Source organism: Tiliqua scincoides, chromosome 5 (genome assembly GCF_035046505.1).
Source record: "Tiliqua scincoides isolate rTilSci1 chromosome 5, rTilSci1.hap2, whole genome shotgun sequence".
NCBI lineage: Eukaryota > Metazoa > Chordata > Lepidosauria > Squamata > Scincidae > Tiliqua > Tiliqua scincoides.
In genome coordinates, this window is record NC_089825.1 from 46019750 (window position 1) to 46040570 (window position 20821).

General features: G+C 41.4%; 1 protein-coding gene across 4 annotated transcripts in view; it reads left to right on the forward strand.

Annotated features, from left to right (window-relative positions):
* Window positions 1-20821, forward strand: part of RBMS3 (RNA binding motif single stranded interacting protein 3) — an 851530-nt gene that overhangs the window by 493307 nt on the left and 337402 nt on the right. For all 4 annotated transcript variants that reach the window (XM_066631436.1, XM_066631435.1, XM_066631437.1 and 1 more), the window contains one exon: window positions 5248-5306. In XM_066631436.1, coding sequence (XP_066487533.1) covers window positions 5248-5306 — 59 coding nt within the window. The remainder of the gene's footprint in view (window positions 1-5247; window positions 5307-20821) is intronic.

The following is a 20821-nucleotide window of genomic DNA, read 5'->3' on the forward strand; positions in this document are numbered from 1 at the left end:
GTCCGCACAGTGGCACGATCCCCTTAGAAAGAGCTCTGGTTGCAACCTCCCAGGGACCTTTTCTTCTGGCCAATGACAGGAGATGCCTCCACTTGTTTCTTCAGTCCCTGGTCAATTCTAGAGAGAGGTAAGAACCGAGATTATACTCCACAGATTGTCTCAAAGGCATGGTTAAAAAACAACTCAAACAAAGAACTACTGCAAGTTTGAGTTACAGGTATATTTTAGGACAGTGGCATATACGCAAGATCAGAAAATAAAATCAGAATGACCCACACAATATGGCAAGAGAGTTCAATAGTGCAATCCTATGCATACCTACTCAGGCTACAATGGGACATACCCCCAGGTAGGTGTGTATAGGATTGCAGCCCAAGAATTGGTTGTAAGACAAAACTGTGAGATGGGATTATAGGCATAGCAAAAGCTAGCCTGAGTTTAGAGCTAGTAGGCAAGAACTAGCCTGACTCTGCCTTGCTCTGGAGTCTGTAATCAACATGCTAAAAGCTGACCAGGTTGATTACAGACTCCATAGCAAGGCAGAGTCACCAAGACCAGGCAAAGTATGAGTGTGAAGAGTGATCACCAGTACTTTTGACTTCTTAAAGATGTTCTCTTCCACACTTATCAAGGAGAGTCTGATCACCATAAACACTCCAGATAGTAAGCATGGGATCATAGTGCAATGAAAAGAAAGTATTGAGAGGCAGGCACAACTGAAAGAAGAAATTAAAAGAAAGGTGAAGAACACTGAGCACTATTCAGATGGCATTTTGGGTAGCATGTACATGTTGAGAACAGTGTACAGAGCAGTTCCTGTTTTGAAATATTTGGCCAAATCCAAAAATCCAAACTGGGTCATTTATTTTTATTTTTAATTTTTTTTATTTGTACCCTGCCTTTCCCATGCTGAAGCAAATGCCCAATGGAGCTTCCAAAATTTTAGAATCAACTACAGAGTATCACAACAAGTAAAAACATCAAGCAAGGCAGTAAAATAGTAATTTTAACATTACATAGTAAAGTACGAATGTCAAAAACAATATCAAGAGCAGAGTATAAGGGAGAAAGGGAAAAAAAGAACTTGAGCTAGTGGGGAAGAGATAAGTCAAGGGAGGTTGTCAAATTACAACAGTATGACAGAGGTGCAGAGGGCAAGTATCTGCCCAGCAGCCAACTGCCAGATAAAACAGGTGTGTTTTGAGTCCTCGCCGAAAACCTTTGAGTAAAGAAGCAGTTCTTAGTTCCCCTGGGAGGGCATTCCACAGCTGTGGCACCATCACAGAGAAGGCTTGCACCTGAGCTGCCACCCCTCTCACCCAGGACAGAAGTGGTACTTGTTGAAGAGCCCCTTCAGCAGACCTGGGAGGGCAGGCTGGAATATATGGAAGGAGGCGATCTTTCAGCTAGCCTGGCACCTTGAATTGGGACCAGAAGTGGGTGGGTAACCAGTGTAGCTGCTGGAGCAGTGGTTCAGCCAATTCACAACGTCTGAGCCCCGTAACTACTCAGGCCGTTACATTCTGCACTAATTGTAGTTTCCAAACTGTTTTAACAGGTAGCCCCACATATAGCGCATTGCAGTAGTCCAGTCTTGAAGTTACTAAAGCATGGGTCACTGTATCTAGGTCCAAACGACTCAAGTATGGTTTTAGTTGACGCACCGATTTAAGCTGGGTGAATTGACTTATAGCAACTGCTGCCACCTGATTTTCCAGGGAGAGCGGAGAATTCAGGAGAACTCCTAAGTAGCGCACCTGCTTTCGTAAGGAGAGAGCAAACCCATTCAAAGTGGACAGATGATTCAGTGCCTGCATTTAAGATTTCTTGACCCAAGAGAACCTCTGTCTTTTCAGGATTTAGTTTTAGCTTATCGGCTTCATCCAATCCCTAATGGCTTTTAGACAATGCCCCAGGACTTCCACAGCTTCCTCAGAACGGGCTGGTAGGGAGAGATAGAGTTGGGTGTCATCCTCATATTGGTGGCACCCCACACCAAATCTCCCCCAGCAGTTTCATGTAGATGTTAAAAAGCATGGGAGATAGGGTAGATCCCTTTGGTCTGTTTAGAGTAGGGGTGTCCAAACTTTTAGGCAGCAGGGCCACATCATTTCTCTGACACTGTGTTGGGGGCCGGGGAAAAAAAGAATTAATTTACATTTCAAATTTTAATAAATTTTCATACATTTACATAAATAAATATTTTAGAGATGGAACTTACCGTAGATACTTTCCTATAAGTTGACCGTACAGTTAAGTCAAGGGCAGGTTTTGAGCCAACAATCACAGAATTTTCTATGATCCTCGGATAAGTCGGCGGTTAAACTTAGGGGGGTATTTGACTATAGTTTTGTCTGATTTTACCCAAGGCCAGATCCTGAAAAATAACCTACAACTAATTGTTACCTAAGAACTGTAGTCTCTAATTTATTAAAAACATAGTAAAAGATCATAAGATACATTTTTATTCTTTTTTAAATTCTGGTCTTCACCACCTTTTTGTAAACACTATCAGAGTAAGTGCACTGTAAACTATATACCAGTAAAACAGTGGTTCCCAACCTGGTATTCATGTACTCCCAGGGACACTCAACAGGACCTTTAGGGGTACTTGAAAAAGAATGAAATAATGGCAGAAAAAGGCAAGCCGTGCTCCGGAATGCCTTGCAAGGACAAGCAAGGCAGGAAGAGAGGTAGCTAGTTGGGTGTGAAAGCCCCACCAATAGCTAGTTTTTGGTCATCAATTCATCTGCGAACCAGTGATTGAAAACCAGCACAGTAAAAAAGCTGAAACATAATATGGGAAGTGATCAATCACCCAGAATTTATCAGGACACTTCTGGTGCAAAACAATGCAAAGGCAGAGTCTTCTTCAAACAGATAAAAAAAGAAAACATGAAGTCTGGGCTTTCATATGGAGTAGATGAGGGCTTGTATTATTAATTACAAACATTTTGCTAATAGGAAGGGTACAATTTATGGAAATGGGCTGCCAAGGGATATGCAAGTGAAAAAGGTTGGAAACCACTGCAGGAGATCCATGAATCAAATCCACCTTTAAGCCCAAAGCTCTACATACAACATACAACCCATAACACTTAACTGATAGTGTGCAATTCAGTTCACAGCAGAGAGATGAGCTGCATATATTTGCAACCCTTTTTACTCAGAAGTAGACCCACTGCTTTCCCTGGGAGTTATTCTTAAGTAATGGTGTACTGAATTGTAGCCTGGGAAGGAGGGTTCTAGCCTGGCGTTTCAAAAAAGCAGACCTGCTTTGCAAGCATTTGCAAAGCAGAACCAGGCTGCAGCAGAAGGAAGGAGAATAAAATGTTAACTTTGGCTGGAATGTCCCAGGAAAATTACTATAGCAACTAACGAGGTGCCTGCCTGAGACTTTTTAAAGCTGAGAAAGGAAACTGTTCAGAGTAGAAAGGCTCTGCCCTCTGATTGACCTGGAGATAAGGCAAAGTGATAATTGGAGCTTGATTACTTGGCAAAAATTTTAGGTACTATACCTGAGTATCTATGGTATATGAATGAATGAAGGTCTTGCAATTGCTCACGGCCCATAAAAGGCCTTGCACAAAGCAAAGCTAGCCTTTACTTCGCTGCCGCTGCTGCATCACAGACATGAAACAGCAAGCAGTGGAGGGAGCCCTCATCGCACAACTTACACAAGTGGTCAAACTGTTGCCCTCACACTGAGAGCAGTTGCATGGGCCAGCATGGGCTCCAGCAAGTCTCCGGAGGGCCAGAGGCTCATTGGAGACAGGGGCTCTCTGCAGGCCGGATTGGGAGTCCCCAAGGGCCGCAAGTAGCCCCTGGGCCAGGGTTTGGGCACCCCTGGTTTAGAGCAAAGTATTAAGTGATCTGTGTTTGAAAATGAACAGAGAAAATGTACTTGGTTCATTTTCCAGACGTCTTAACAGCTTTCAGTACAATCAATCATCAAATTCTCTTAACTCACCAAGATGGATGAGATTGGGAGATACTACCAGCAGTGGTTCTGCTCCTAATTAATGATTTGGTTGTCAGTAGAGGTGTTTGTTTCTGGACAGTGAAATAGGATTACAGCCTAAGTCTTACTGAATGCAGTGGGCTTACTTCTGAGAAAAATAACACCATTTTCAAACACCTGGTTGTCAGTTTTGCAGGTAAGGGATTGGATCACACTAAAGAGTGAAGTTCATAGATTGGATTTTGCTTTGCTGTTGGATTCTCAGGTGGTGGTTTGAGTCATGGGTTTGCTCTGGAAGCCATAATCACAAGTGCACTTGGCCACTCCTCTCTTGGTGTTTCAGAGGCTGGTTAAAACCTGATTGTTCTAATCTAGAAGGCTTTTAGTGCTGCTTGAAGGTTTCTTGACTTGATTTCATGCTGTTATTTTTAGGACTGGTTTTATTTCTAAACATTGTGGATTCATAGAATTTTTTTATTATGATTTTCATCATACTATTTTGAATCATGCTTTGGTGGTAGAGTGGCACAGAACTGTGGTATAGAAGTGGTATAATGGTAAAGAAAAAATAGGGTTGGACATCCCATGGATTTTAGTATTTTGAGAGGCAGAGTCACATGTCTTTCCATCTACTCTTTCCACATCATTCATGATTTACAAACCTTTATAATTTTTCCCTTCCTTAGTCAATTTTTCCCCTAAACTAAAAAGCCTCAGGCAGACAAATTGCACAAGATATGTATGCCCATTTCTGAAAATATACATCCTGCTGGGCTGGCTATTGAAAGTCTCCATATGCCACTACTGCATTGCCAATTTTAGCAAGTGGTCCAGTCTGAGCTCTGGGAAATCACCCGTTCTGTCATTTAACCTAATGAAAAATGCAAGCTTTTTTCATTTAATTCATACCTGATTTAATCAAGGTATTCACAGAACATCTTTGTTTTGTTTTGACAACCCAAAAAAGCTGCCTTCATAATTGGTCTTTTTGTTGATGATCAAGGGGCGAATGTAGAAAATTAACTGCTTTCCAAAGGGTAACCCATCAAGGTCAGATCAGAAGCACAGGCATATTTCAGAATCAGAAGCATCCTTTCATTCATTCATTTCATTCCACCTTTATTGGCATAAAATATCCTTTCTATACTGTGTGTAATCAATTGTTTTAGAACCCAAAAAGTGTCATTCTTTTCCTCAACAGAGCTTGACAACTGGCCTTGACAACTGGATGTGGCTTTAAAACACCAGAAAATGAAATCACTGTTATTTTTGCTTTTGTTTTGCAGGTATGGAAAAATCGTATCCACAAAAGCAATTCTAGACAAAAACACAAATCAGTGCAAAGGTACGTGCCTAAAATCTTTCCTGCAAATTCCACATCAGGTTGATTGACTGGTTTGTGCTGCAAAGGTTTAGACTCCGGCTGTGCAATCAACATAATGTATAGTATATTGAAAACATGGTTAATAATGCCGGTGCTTGGAGTTGTACTTCCAGTAACATTGCTCATTAATTTTTTTCATTAACAAACAAAATGAAAATCACAAATCAGAACAACTATCAAATTGCTTCGGCAGCACAGTAAATTACCTTCTAACCACATAGTGTCATCTGATTTGAACAATATTATTAGTGATGCAAATTGATTTCCTATATAAAAATGAGAAAGTCTTGGGAAAGGTTTCCCAAGCAGAGCTTCATTCCACTTTCCTTGCTTTTGACATCTCCTGCTCTGTCCTTAGAAGAAGAAAATATTAACGAGGGCCTAACAGGTGGCTCATAAAACTGCATCCTAGTGATATAAATAAGCAAATACTTGTAGCTCTTGCCATCTAATTTCATTTCATGGCTCATATTTTAAAGTATGCTTTGTCTTTAAAAATGAAATTACATTCATAGTGCATCTGTTGTGCACATATATTGTCCTGTGTAGCTGTTCTGTACATCTATATGTGGAATACTTCTAGAAGCTAATAATGGTACTTATTCTTGATTTATTCTCATGTTGTCCTTGTTGGTGAGACATTCCATTGGAACTCTGTCTCTTGCTGTGTGACTTGCTTCTTTTGCTTTATCAAAATGTCTGTGTGCCTCAAATGTCCACCTTAATCTTTTTCCTAGGAATGCTGTTGTTGGGTACCAGTGCTCAACATAAGTAGTAATGGTACTGTCTCTCAAGAATGCAAGGAATGGTGATGACTCTCTGAATACACAATTCCTGTACCACTTCCCCATTAAGCTCATTCCAAAATGGGGACAGAGAAGTATCACTTTAAAGGTGCCCTTTAGCTTCGTTAGCAGGGGTACTAGTTACATAACTAGTATCACAATTTTATACATGTCTACTCAGAAGTAAGTCTCATTTAATTCAGCGGGAGTCTAATTCCAGGGAAGTTTGCATAGGATTTCAGAGGTTCTGCATTTCCATAAGCACCATGGCAGACCCTATGCTCTCCCTGAATTTGTCTAATCCTCTTTTTAAAGCCAGCTAAGCTACGTCTTGAATTTAAAGGCAGAGCAGATATGCGAATATGATGTTCTGATAAATGCCCGAATAGTAGTGTTGCTGGTTTTATTTTTGATTAAATAGAAAACTCAGTTCTGTGTAACTTGGCTTCTGATAATGCCTGCTTCAATCCTATGTGCATTGATTTGATAGAGTGAATCCCTCTTCTTCTGAGCACACATGCATGGAATTGGGCTGGACTGCAAGTCTGATATAATGCCCAAGATAGGAAAGTGTGTGTGTTTATTTACAATGTTAGTTTTATATTAAGTCGTAGACTTCAGTCACCCAGATCTCAGTGATTCCTACTCCAGAGATAATTAGGCAGCAAAGACAATCATACATGACCAGGCAAGAGAGAGGAGGAGGAGGGTGAGGTAAGCCCCACATTTCTGAATGCATATGTGTAGTATTGGACTTTGCAAGACGCTCTCTGCACCTGAAGTGAATTATTTCAAAGTGTAGAATTTACAAGTCTGTGCATGTTCTGATCATGTCTCTATAGTTGCACCCCTGTGCTTTACTTCTGGCTTAAGCCATTTCTGCCCAACGTTGCATATATGCAACAGGGACCAAATGTGTACACCTGTGGGATGGCAAAAATGGGTTAAACCAAAATGAGACTTTTAGTGCCATCCTGTGCATATCTACTCAGAAGTAAGTCCCATTGAGTTCAGTAGGAATTAATCCCGGGTGTATAAGTATGATAGGATTTTTGTTTTGAGTATCTTCTTCATCACTAGAGAGCATATGGAAGTACTCAAACTGGGAGTGGGTAGGGGAGTAGTATGCTGTTGAAAGGGAATATATGATAGCATTGGTGGTATAATTACTGCAGAACCAGCCACAATGTAATTGGACAATGCAACAATTAAGAGGTGCGATTTTCATTGTTAGTGAACAATTGGCATAAAATTAGACTGCCCAGATTTGAACATCTGGAATATGGCAACCCCTAGGATTGCCAAGAACATGGCTGATGTTGCCCACTAAATGTAGTTCCCATGCTTTCTTTTCAGCAGTGTCTCCTGAAACTGAATGGGAACTATGCTTGGAAGCTACACTTACCATGCTTCTTTGTTTCAGTGGATGCTGTTATGCCTGTTAGGTTTCAGGACCAAGGCCTAAGATAGCCAGGAAGCCTACTCTGCTGCCTTTTACCTTGGTAAGGGGGACAAAGGGGAGGACTTACAGTAGACTTTGATGGGAAGGCCACCAGGCTACATTGCACTCATGGTGAGGTCATCTGGAGTGCAACAGAACATTAGATCAGAATGGAACTGATAAGTTATTTTGGGCTTGATACAAATTGGGCCCAAATCACACCCAGGTATGTGGGGACGTCCCTGGGTCCTAGTAGCACAATGATTGCTGCGGTGCTGTCAGGACAACCCTCCTGCTCCCACCCCCACAACAACTTAGAGCGGTCCCAACATCCGAGTAGGGCTTTGGGAACAGCTGGATTTGAACATCCCATTTGTACACCCCTCTGCACCCTCACCCCCATGTTTGATATAGCTGAGGCAGATTCATGTTTGAGGATCTGTGTCTGCCATTCTTTCATGCATGATAAAGCTGTTACTATGTATCCCAAAAACAGAATCACTGACATCTTTAGCTACCTGAATGGCAGCCTACATTGGCAGTTGACCAACTGTGGCGATAGTCACTTAACAGTTACCATGTACAGTCAAAAATTTTGTAAGAATCTGAATTTTTGATAGCCCTGTCATCTCTGATCAAAATAATGTTTCACATTTCTTTGCAGTCTTGCTGACTTATCTCCCCTTATGATCTCATTATACTACCTACACACTCTCTTTCCCCTCTGGAAATCCTTCCAAATTACTTCAGTTATCATGATGTAATTCTCCAGTGAGGCTGTGAGAGTACTGCTACCGTGGCTATGCATATAATGGACTCAGAATACAAATTTTAATTCAGTTGTTTCTTTAGTGAACTTGATCTGATAACTTGTTCAGTAGAAATAAAGTACCTTGAGCACATATGCAGGTATCTTACTGCCTGGGCATCTTGGAGTTCAAGTTGGGTTTTGTCAAGGTACCCCATCTGTTATTGATCCAGAGCAGGGGTGTCCAAAGTTTTTGGAGTTTTTGGCAGGAGGGCCACATCTTCTTTCTGACACTGTGTTGGGAAAAAAAGAATTAATTTACATTTAAAATTTGAATACATTTACATAAGTATACATAAATGAATATATTAAAGATGTACTTATATGAATGAATGAATGAAAGTATTGCAATAGCTCAAGGCCTATAAAAGGCCTTGCACAAAGCAAGGCTGGCCTTTCCTTTGTTGCTGCTACTGCATCACAGACATGAAACAGCAAGCAGTGGAGGAAGCCCTCATCCCACAGCTCACGTGAGAGATCAAACAGTCGCCCTCACGCTGTGAGCAGTTACGTAGGGCCAGTGCAGGCTCCAACAAATCTCTGGAGGGCCAGAGGCTCATTGGAGACTAGGGTATCCCTGAGGGCTGCATTGAGAGGCCTCAAGGGCCGCATGTGGCCCCAGGGCCGGGGTTTGGGCAACCCTGATCCAGAGTCTTGTTCAAGGAGTTTTCCCTCCACCGCCTATCACTTTTGGTCTGGGACTTGAGTAATGACTGCTTATTGACCTGATCCTTAAGATATTTATGAAAGATGTGATATCATCTGAGGTTGATCAGTTTGGTCATTTGACTGAGGACTAACCCATCAGAGGAGCCACCTGACCAGGTTGATGCCTGAAACCTCAGTGCTGGTGGCAGTGGTAGGGCTTTTCCAGTGTAGGGCTTTTCCTCCAGAGCGTCTAGAAGCTTGATGCTGGTGCTGGCCTTGATCAGATGACCTTCAGAAGATACCCCTACCTCTGGAGATAAGGTGGGGAACAACTAGGAATAGGACCGTCTCTCTGGAGCATCCTGGAAGTGGAACTTTGCCCCAAGAGATATTCATTTGGTGTCCACCTTGCTAAGTTTTTTTAGGTTCTAGGTTAAAACTGCTTGTTGGTTTCCCAGTTGAAGGAGACTGAGGGGCAGTACTAACAACTGGGGATGGGGAACTGATATATTAACTATGATAGGGTGAGCTCTCTATTTCTTTTTTTTTTTTTTCTAGCCTAAATATTACAGCAATTTCCTGTTTTTGTTGAAAAATGTAGATTCTGTATTGAGGTCAAATAGGCTTAGCAGTATTTGTGTCTGAATGTGGTCATCAAGATTCAGTAAATGTAAGTTACCGCAATCTAGTGGGCCTGTGGACGTTGACATTCTTATTGGAACATCTGAGTTAGGAGTCACAGTGACAGAAATATGGAAGAGGAGAACAGATTATGTACTCTATACATCTGTAAGTTACAAATGTGTTTGGCGGGTAACAGCAACAGTGTAAGTGACCTTGATGCTGAGATTCATCCATTTCATTTTTTTCTTCCTTTTATGTTAGCTTCATTATATGCAGGGAAGGTGATGGTGTTTGCAGATGTGGCCTATAGTATAGCTTACCTGTTTTAATCCTGTCCTGCTTAACAGGCAAAGGTTCATGGGGCTAAAGAGTGTCACATGAATGTTCAGGACCCTCTCAAAATTACTAAGATCTTTTGGGGAAGTTAAATCAGTCTCCAAGTGGTTTTAATTTGTAGTGTGGATATCCTTACCTCAGAACTAGGTTGGTAACAAAATCAGTGCTGTGATTACAGAAATCTTTCTTTGAAAAACAATTATGAATTGAGATGTCAGACCTAAGGAAACATTTTTTACTGGCTGTGAGAGAGTTTCCTAAGGGATGTCTCTTGATGAGTCTCTCTGTGCGATTGTTCTTCCTTGGGTGGCTTGCATACTAATTGCTGCAAAATAGCAGCAAGCAAGCATCCTCTAATAGGACAACATAAAGCAAAATGTGCGCTGTCATGATAGAATAGCCCAAGATCACCAAACAAAGCAAGGAACCAATTGCATACCAGGAAGAATGAAAAGCAGATACGTGATTCATTCTGATGTTCAGACATGAAAACTTAATGAGACGTAATGTCCAAGATTGTGTGTGTGTCTGATTTAAAAACAAAACTAAAAAAAAAATTCTCCTGGGTTTAGGGTTCATCTTATTTCCTTCCTAATTTAAAATGTCAGGAAAAAATTTAGACTCAATTGACAAGAAATACTTATCTTAAGTGCACAACATAAGTTAGTTGCAGAGTTTATTGTGTGTGTGTGTGAATTTTTCCCAAAGGCTTGCCTTTCTTATACCTAAGTGTTTGGCGCAGAGAAAATGAGTAATGGAGGTTTCATCATACAGTTTCCATACCTCATAGCAGTGGAATACTGGACTGTTCATTTGCCAACTACACAAGCCCATTCTTAGAGCATGAATTATTGTCACCTCCATTTGGCCTTGCTGGGTTCTTTAATGGTGTGTATGCCAATTTTAGTTCACGATTTAATCAGGAACTCTGCCGCCCTGTGCACCTCATTAGGGATTGATAAGGACATGGCATGGGAGAGCATTGAGAATTCTCAAATGTCATCTGTGCAAATCATTCACTTTTTTAAAAAAAGTTAAATAAATAGACAGATAAATAGCAGTAGCTTTAAGGAGATCATCATTGTAATCCTGGGGATTTCATTTGTATACAAACAAAAAGGGTATACTCCTTTGAGTTGGTGAATGAGAACTTGGTTTCCTTGAAGATAAATTCTTTGGAAATTAGGAGAGCAGCTATAGAGAATTTTATATAGGTGATTTAATTATTAGCTGTTACTGACATAATGTTTTCCCCTTAAAGAATTGTAATGTTGGGTATAACATAAGATTTTATGGTGTGTTGTATAGTGCAGTGTTTCTCAATCTGTGGGTTGGGACCCACTAGGTCATGAGCTAATTTCAGGTGGGTTCCCATTCATTTCAAAATCTTATTTTAATCTATTAGACTTGATGCTACCATAGCATGTGACTGCTTTTGGGGGAAATGTTACAGACCTGTACTTTGAACAAGCTACTATGTATATTCTTTGAACAATGATAGTCAATGGAACTTACTCCTGATAAGTGTGGGTAGGATAGCAGCCTAGGATTGTTAAAAATTGTCCTGCGTGACGATGTCACTTCCTGTCTTGACATCTCTTCCAGTGGGTCCTGACAGATTCTCATTCTGAAAAGTGGGTCCCAGTGCTAAATGTGTGAAAATCACTGATGTAGTGAAATACTCCTCCCATTGAAATGCACAGTTTGCTAGGCATCACAGTGGGATGCTGTTGATATATTTGTACAAGTGCTTATGTCAAAGATTTGTATACAGAAAACATTTGGAGTACTGTGTGGGAAATCCAAACTCAAGGCCTTTTTGGACAGATCTAATGAGATACAAGTTCTTTTGGATTCTGGATGCTGTAACTTGTATAGATACAGATACAGTTGGCCCACATCATACTGTAGAGCAGGGGTCTCCAAACTTTTTGGCCAGAGGGCCGCATGAAATATCTGGCGCAGTGCTGAGGGCTGGAAAAAAATTTAAATTTAAATAAAATAAATAATAAATAAAAATTTAAAATATAAAATTTAAATAAATAAATTAGAGATGGAACTTAGATGAATCAATGAATGAGTGGGCTCATTCACTCAACCTTTCCAGCCCTCAGAACACGCTCCAGCTGCAATCAGAGTACAGCTCTGGTCATGTACAGTCAAGTGGGCCAGAGGCTTTCAGGGGACAAGAGGCTGGCCGCGGCCGGATAGAGGCTTGCTGCAGGCCGCATCTGGCCTCCGGGCTGGGGTTTGGAGATCCCTGCTGTAGCGTTACATTCATAGGTCAGAGTGTAAAGCCAAAATCGCTTGTAGTTGGAAGTCCCTTAAAGCCAAGAAATGTGCACTGTCTCTTTAAGCACTATAGTACAAGAGATAACGCAGCAACTGCAGGAACAGCAGCTTCGTTCTCAGACTCATTCTGGGACATAGAGTAAGTGGAATCGCTGGCAGACAGAGTTGACAGCACTATTTAAACTATTGCTTTACTCTGTCATTTTAGAGGGGTGGCCAAGAACATATACTTGAATTTGTGTGTCGATTGCACATAAAATGCAGGCTGTATTTAGAATACACATAGCTGCTGTGTTAGTGTTGTTCTTTATTTAAAATATGAATGTCCTGTTTTGCCTGACATTTGTTTACTCAGAAGTAAAATTCCATGATGTTCAATCGGGCTTACTCCCAGGAAAAGTATATATAAGATTGCAGACTAGGAGCTCAGTCCTATCCAACTTTCCAGTGCCAGTGCGGCCATGCCAGTGGGGCATATGCTACCTCCTGAAGTGGGGAGGCAGTTGTGGAGATCTGCTCAAGGTAAGGGACTATTTGTTCCCTTACCTCAAGGCTGCACTGCGGCTACATCAGTGCTGGAAAATTGGGTAGGATTGGGCCCTAAGTCCTTGACTTGCTGCTGTTGTCTTGCCCTCTGAATGTCAGAAACAACCCCTATGTGACTTGTGGTCATTCTGAAAAGTATACAGTGGGCACTTTGTCAATATTTATGAGTCTTAAACTGAAACACTAACAGGTAACATTGGATTGTTGCATGGAATTGGGATAAAGGGACTTCTCTTAAGTCCCTTCTATTTCTATGAGTGGGGTAAAGGGACTTCTTTAAAATTTTATCCAATCTGAAATCACTACTTTTCCTTAAAAGAGGTAAAGATGAATGGTTTTATATGGCTGCCTTTGAAGCTGTCTTCATGTTTTGCAGTTCATAATGCTGAATACTTTAGCTGAGAATAGCAATATGGAGCAGGTCCATGAAAAGTAATAAAAAATGGTGAAGAAAGTGGTTAAGTTCTACAGAAACCCCTTTAGCTAATAAATTTTATTTATTGGGTATAACAAAAATTGAAATAAATGTGCTGGGTTATTTATATTTCTCAGAAGTGACATTTTTGTAAGTGGGAAAAACTGAACCGAGTGGATTCAGAGCGATTTAATGACTATAAGCTCAACTCATCGGGCAGATGATCAGAGCTGCAGTTGAAGGGAAAAAGGGACCTCATGGAAAGTAAATAATTTACAAAACACTTTGAATTTTGAAGCGGTGTGATATTTTTTGAGGGAAAATCGGACCAATTTATCTGTTCAAGTGTCTGATGGATATGGTGGTAATCTTGTGCTCATTATTTTTTGTGTGCCTTTCACTGTTTAATGTCATCACTGGTGACATAAAAACCTATGGAGATACTTAAAAGCACATCCATAGGCACACATTACTAACTACAGAGGGTTTGGACTTGTGCTCATGGCTGAAACATCATGGGTAGTCTTTCTTCTTATAGTGGCCATCTCAGGGCTGGCACCCAAGGAACCCTAATCCGGTCCCCAAGATCCACCAATCCGGTTCTTGGAGGAAGCAAGCAAGCATGCTGAGTTGTGCCATGAACTGACAGCACAATTCTGAGCTGCCCCGCATACAGGGCTCCTGTAGCACCAAAATGGCTACTCTGGGATCCTGAACATGCCGGGAAGCCGCCAGCAGCTCCTTGAAGGAAGGGGACTTTTGCCCCCTTCATCCAGGTAAGGAAAGTAGCCCCACAATGGGGCCTCTCAGTTCTGTGGCAGCTGTTTAGCTGGCGCAGAATCAAGGAGTCCCGTGTCAGGGACCCCTTTGTCAGTGAGATTGATTGCTTTCAGACCTGCAAAGTCTTGACAAAGCCATTAGCTGTACACTCATTGTGTTGATCATGTGCTCTGGATAGGCAAATTAACAGCAACCCTCTGGATTGTCACCCACCTGGATTGTCACTGTAGGCTTTGGTACATCCTTCTGAGCCCCTGGAACAGTTTTGTCACAAACACTGCAGTGAGATTTGGATACTAACCTTAAACCTCTCAAACACTACTTACTAGCACGACAACAAATGTTGACACAGCAATCGTGCCTATTACAGCTGATTGAATTCTGGTTGAATTTAGAAGATGCGCTCTCTTTTTTTGGTGACAGAGTAGGGGCAAGAGTAATGCAGGCACAACAATGCCAGGTAGATTGCTTTCCTTTGTGCTTGTACTTTGACACCTGTCATGCTTGCCTGAAGGTGTTCTATGAGCTAGTAGGCTTTTTGGCAACAAGCAGGGTACTTGGCAAATGGGATATGACTGAGAATCCCTTTGTTGGGTTAATTAACTCAGAGACTTCACATTGTGTGTATTTATACATGCCTTCAAGGTTATCATTACAATTAGAAAGGATTACAGGAGCATGTCTGCATTTCTGATCTGTCTCCCCCCCCCTTCATCTCAGACTGAAGATGCTCAGTGACTCTCTTTTAACATATTGCTTCTCATGCCAAATGGCATTCTTCATTTAAATTCTGTTCTATCTTAAGTCGTGTACAGTTTTCTCCCTGGGCTTAAGGTCAAGTCTTTGGGAGAGGCATCACTAGCCTAATTAGTTCCCCAGGCTCTGCACTTGTTCTTTTCTCTGAAACGTCACTTTTTGGAACTTGTTTCCAGGCCCATGTTCTTCTTAATAGATGGGCTCATGGGTTTAGGCATCTTTTTATACCTATAACTACCCCTCAGAATGGACAAGCAATGTCAGGGTCTGTTAAAATGTTCCTTATCACTCTCCTACGTATTAGAGGCTGCTGGTATTTTAGACTCTGTTGTGGACTTAAAACTATCCCAATGTTGGCTTTAAATTCACTTGTGTCATGATCATATTTTATCACTGTCAAGCCAGTGTTTGCTATTCTTCTTTTGTTACTTGTCCCTATGTTGCCTCTGTTTTTGCTTTGATTGGGGGGGGGTGGCCTCATTAAAAATGTTAGCATGCAGGGTTTGCTAGATTGGTCATTGTTTTTAGAGTTCGACTCCCTCCTTCGGTCTCTAGAAATTAAATCTCTGAGTGGAAGGTGAATGCATCCTACCTTTGGCACACACTTGGGCAAATCTTTCTACTTGAAGGCATAGGGCCAAACTACCCATTATGTGTAATGTGTCTTTATCCTCACATACATGATTCTTTAATCATTTTTTACATTAAATAGCAGTCACAGCTGGGGAAATTCAGAATAGGGAGGAATGGACCTTCTTTCCTACTATGTCATTGTATAAATGAAGATTGCCGTTACAAAACACCTGTTAATATGTAGGAGGAAAAAAGATTCCGAGTTGCTCTGAGCCCATGGGATTGAGCTGGATAAAAATCATACAATCAATAAAAAAAAGTATTAGCTTCAGGAAGGCAGCGTTCAATTGTGCCAAAAGAAGCTCCCCTTCTGTGGCTAATGCAAGCTTTGGAGATATGATTTTCATTAGTTGACCTACTAATGATGCATGGTGGGCAAGCATGCAAGCACTTTGCCCATCCACTACCACCACTGCATCTTCCTTGGTCTTATGCCACATCACCTGGAGCCACTGTCTCTCCTTTCCTTCTTTCTGCTTCTGTGATTTTAAAAGGCAAAAGGGAACAGAAGAAGTGTGTAGAGCAAATGAAAATATTGGTCTAGAGAGTCTTCCAGGGAATGCTCTAGGCCAGGGGTGCCCAAACCCCAGCCCTGGGGCCATTTGCGGCCCTCGAGGACTCCCAATGCGGCCCTCAGGGAGCCCCCAGTCTCCAATGAGCCTCTGGCCCTCCAGAGATTTGCTGGAGCTCACACTGGCCCGACGCAACTGCTCTCAGCGTGAGGGCAACTGTTTGACCTCTTGCATGGGCTGTGGGATGAGGGCGCCCTCCACTGCTTGCTGTTTCACATCTGTGATGCAGTAGCAGCAGCAAAGGAAAGGCCAGCCTTGCTTTGTGCAAGGCCTTTTATAGGCCTTGATCTATTGCAAGACCTTTATTCATTCATATAAGTTCACCTTTAATATATACATTTATGTAAATTTATTCAAATTTGAAATGTAGATTAATTCTTTTTTTCGCCGGCCCCCGACACAGTGTCAGAGAGATAATGTGGCCCTCCTCCCAAAAACTTTGGACACCCCTGCTCTAGGCCACCATTTTAATCTATTCCACCCACTTCCTCTTCTGCTTCCCTCTGTCTTTTTAAAATGGCAGGAACATGAAGAGGATCAAATGAATGTAGAGGAGATGGTGGAGGGGTGAAGTGATGGGGCACTGCATGCACATCGGACCAGGCCTCTGAGCTGCCAGTAAGGTTCATAAGAACGTTCTGAGGGTCTGCTCTGCATTTTCCTCAGATGTTGGTGCAAGTTGGGCAAATGACAAAGTAACTGTAAGCCCAAGCCTATAATCTGTGGCATCTCCAGAAGGGATCTAAATGACCCATCACTGAAATGATGGAGAGCTGCTGCCATGAAGGCTCAGTGATAGTGAACTATATGACTGCATGGTTTGTCTCCATACCATTCAGATATTTGATGATGCCTTCTCTTCTCTTCTCTTCTCTTCACGCAATAGGGGGCCATATTTTGACCAGAATTGGGAGATGTCAGGAGGTGAGGCTTATGGATATCATTAATGACCCCCCACCTGCCCCCCACATAAGTCAAGAACTGGGCAGGATTTCTGCTTTTGGTGGTGCATGCTGAGAATGGGATTTTAACAGAAGAAAGTGCAGGTGCCTTTTCATCCTCCATTCCAAAAAGTTCCAATGTAGAGGTGGTAAACATGATGGGAGAGAGGTCTGAGAGATGAGCAAACTGCAGTTCAACCTCTGATGAAACCTTTTCATTCTCCAGTAGTTGTGTGTATGTGAGAGAGAAAGAGAGATTTAGGAGGAAGAGATAAGCTGTAGAGGGAGGACTTTATAATTAAGATTGAAAACCCTTGTAATGATCTGCTGTACTGGAGTGGCCAAACTGCATCTTGCGAGCCACATGCAGCTCTTTGATATATAATGTGCAGCTCATGGACACGTTAGCTGAGCTCCTATATGTCTCACAATTGATATAATAGGTAAATAAAAACATTTTGGGCTTTATAATTATTTACTAGGTATAAACAGAAAGTTCACTGGACAAAAATTTAAGTTTAGTGTTCATGGTGAGTAAATATATTTAAGAATTTAATTGCTTCTTAAATACGCCAGCTCTCAAGCCTCTCTATTGTTGCTCTCAAACATCTGACGTTTATCGTATGTGGCTCTTACGTTAAGCAAGTTTGGCCATCCCTGCACTGTACAGCTTATGTTGCTCACAAAGGACCATCTGGAATCCTCATCACTGAATTGTAGTCTTCACTCTTTGCGATGCCAACAAGCTGAAAAAGTCATAATCTTCTTGCTTCCCACTGTTCCTCCTGACTTTTGCATATGATTCTGGAGCTATTTTTGTCTAATGAATAAGGAAAATGTTCCTTTCTCAGTAGGCAATTAACGAAAAAATGCAGCATTAATAGGCATCCCATCCATGCCAATGTAATCTCTTGTGTTTCAAGATGACGTGACCAGTTTTAGATGCCGTGTATATCTGCCAGTAGGTGAATGTGGGAAATGAGGCAGAACAGTCAAGGCTTTTGGCCCAATTGGCGGAGGGTGGGTGGAGGAAGCAGTCAGCTCAGTGCTGTGTTGTGAATTGAACTGGCTAACTGGAGAAAGTGTGAATTCCTTATTTGTGGATGGGGAAATGGTTCAAGAAGCAGTGGTGCTGCCCAAGACAAAGCCTTCATTTTCTTGAAAACAGCAGCTTTGTGGTATCAACTGGAACTAAAGATACAGATCAGTTAACAAGGAGGTCTGTCTGACGAATTCCAAAGGACTGTTTTTGTGCAACCCAGCTTAGCAGGCATTCTGTTACAGCCTTTACTGCTGACTGCAATTGAAAAAAAAGAAATCCTACTATAAACCATGGCACTGCAATGTATTGAGTTGTTGTTCAGTAAGGAGATAATGCTGCCCATCTCTTTGGAGCCACAGGAGAAGATACCAAGTAAAATACTGAAAGATGGGCATAGCCCTCTTGATGGAATGCTGCAGTCTTAGAAATAATGATGAGTGTCATGAACACATGCCTTGTATTGAATCAGATCTTTGGTCCATCTAGCTTTCGTTTACATTTCCATGGTTCTCCAGGATTTCAGAGAGGCATTCCTCAACACTTTTCTGAAGGTGCTGGCCAGAGATGGAACTTGAGATCTCCTGCATGCAAAATATATGCTGTGCTATGGAGCTGTAGTCCCTCTCCAAATTTGGCTACTGAAATTTCATTATCCAGTAATCTCCACTAAAGCTGTTTTGGGACAGGATGCTATCCAAAAGCAAATAGGCTAGTGTGAGATAGATGACTGCTTTTCACTCACAGTTTGTGCTGTTCTACCAGGTATAGTAACATTAAATAAAGCCGGGGTTCCCCCAGCAATGGTTTTACTGTTTACAAGCATAGATGGGTAGCAGAAAAGGGGAAATTTCTTGCTGGCTTTTGTGTTTACAAATAATTAGAGGAAGAAAAGGAGGTGGAATAGTTTCCATAGTAATAGATTATGATGGATGGATGGATGTTGTTGACATGGAAAGGCATGAGACATTATGTATTCCATATTATTCATGTCCAAAGTTTTTGTAATATATGCCTTAGTTCTGGATTAAAGTATAGTTTAACCCCTGCTAATTGGGTAAGAGGCACTTTTTCAAGTGGGTGCTCCTTTTTTTTAGCAGGGGGAGAGTAACTGGCTCACCTCATCCCAGCACTGTCTGTTCTAGTGGCTGTCTGCTGGTATTCCTTGGCATCTTTTTAGATTGTGAGCCCTTTTGGGACAGGGAGCCATTTAGTTATTTGATTTTTCTCTGTAACCGCTTTGTGAACTTTTAGTTGAAAAGCGGTATATAAATACTGTTAATAATAATAATAGTTTAATAAAGAGAACTATGAGGCCAAACATTAAAGACATTGCTATTTAGGGGTATTATTCAAGTATTCCTATGAGTTATATTGGTGTATACTCAAAAGCTATTGTTTGCCTTTGGCAGTGAAATGGAATACTTTTAAATATTTTAAAGTGATAGTGATATATCTTAAAATCCTATTGATTTTAACACACACGCACAAAGAAGGTTCACTTGTTGGTAATATATCATACAGGAGTTACTCAACAAAACCAAACTTCTGTGTTGTTTGATTTGGATTCAGGTGTAAGATTTCTTTTAGATCCAAATTTTAAAAGGATTTTTTTTTCTCTGAGAAAAAAAAACAACTGTGTACACTGTGTGTATCGCTTGGAATTTGGACCAGTTTCATGAAATGAGATAAAATGTTTATAGTGTAAATAAAGGAAATCTTAAAGCAAACAATGAAGAGGACCAGCTAGTGTTTGTAATGGCCTTAGTGTCTGCCTGGCCAGGGAGTGACAGCCTTGGGGACTGCGTTACTGCTTAAGATGAGCAAGGAGAAAGGTTCTCCTTTGGATTTTCAAATGTTGGCAAACCTGCATGAGAGGAGGGCTGTCAATCAGTCATTTTCTAGTAATAAAACTCATACCAACATGGGATTTTCTAATAATGGTTTGAAAACCTAGGCTTCCAGCTGTGGACAAGGAGGGAAGGAAAACACGTGACCGGAGGACAAAGTAGAAACAGGAGTGTCGTCTCTGTTCCTGCTTAGATAGCCTTTCTGCTAACATTCTATTCTCAGATTCGGCATTCCTCAGAGACATTCCATGTAACATTTGGTTTGAATTTACATACGCTAAAATAAGTTGCTTGTTTTGATTCGTGAACTGTTCTGTTTTAATCTCCCAAAGGCTAGCTTTGTAGAGACTCAGCGTTTTGTATATGGCATGTGTGTCTCCGAATCATTACTTTGTCATTATGAATAAGAGATTCAACAAAGACTAGGAGATGGCAGATAGTTGAAGCACGCGGAAACGACTTCCTTATCTACCAACTTATACCTTCCACAATTCCTTAGCAAGAACTGATGTTCTGTGTTTATAGCTTATCTTTCTTTTAGTGTATAACTTTTCACAAATTTTCCTGATGTGGGGGGAAAAGTGTCTAAAGTAGGGTCTGAAGGATGAAGCTTTTAAAAAAGAATTTTAATACAAATTATATTTCCTTGTGCAGCTGATAACAGGGACTTGAGCTGCTGTGTAAGAGCCAGACTAGGTGAAACATTTGATACACGATTGGATCTCCCATCTCTTTAACTGTCTTTTAAAAGCACTTGGTGATGGTGGTGGTGAATTAGGGCAGATAATGGCACTTTCCTTGGCTCATTTATTCAATGTCCACTGCTGGAAGGGGAAGAATGCCCATATGTTTTCCCTTACAGCAGTGGTTCTCAAACTCTCTGGGGAGTCACCCTGGGGAGGCTGCAGGAGGCTTGGATAAGTCCACCCAAGTCCCTGCAGCCCCCCTGAGTGGTGCGATCTCTGGGATCGTGCTGCTGCCTCCTCCCTGCCTCCAGGCTGCCCCCGCCC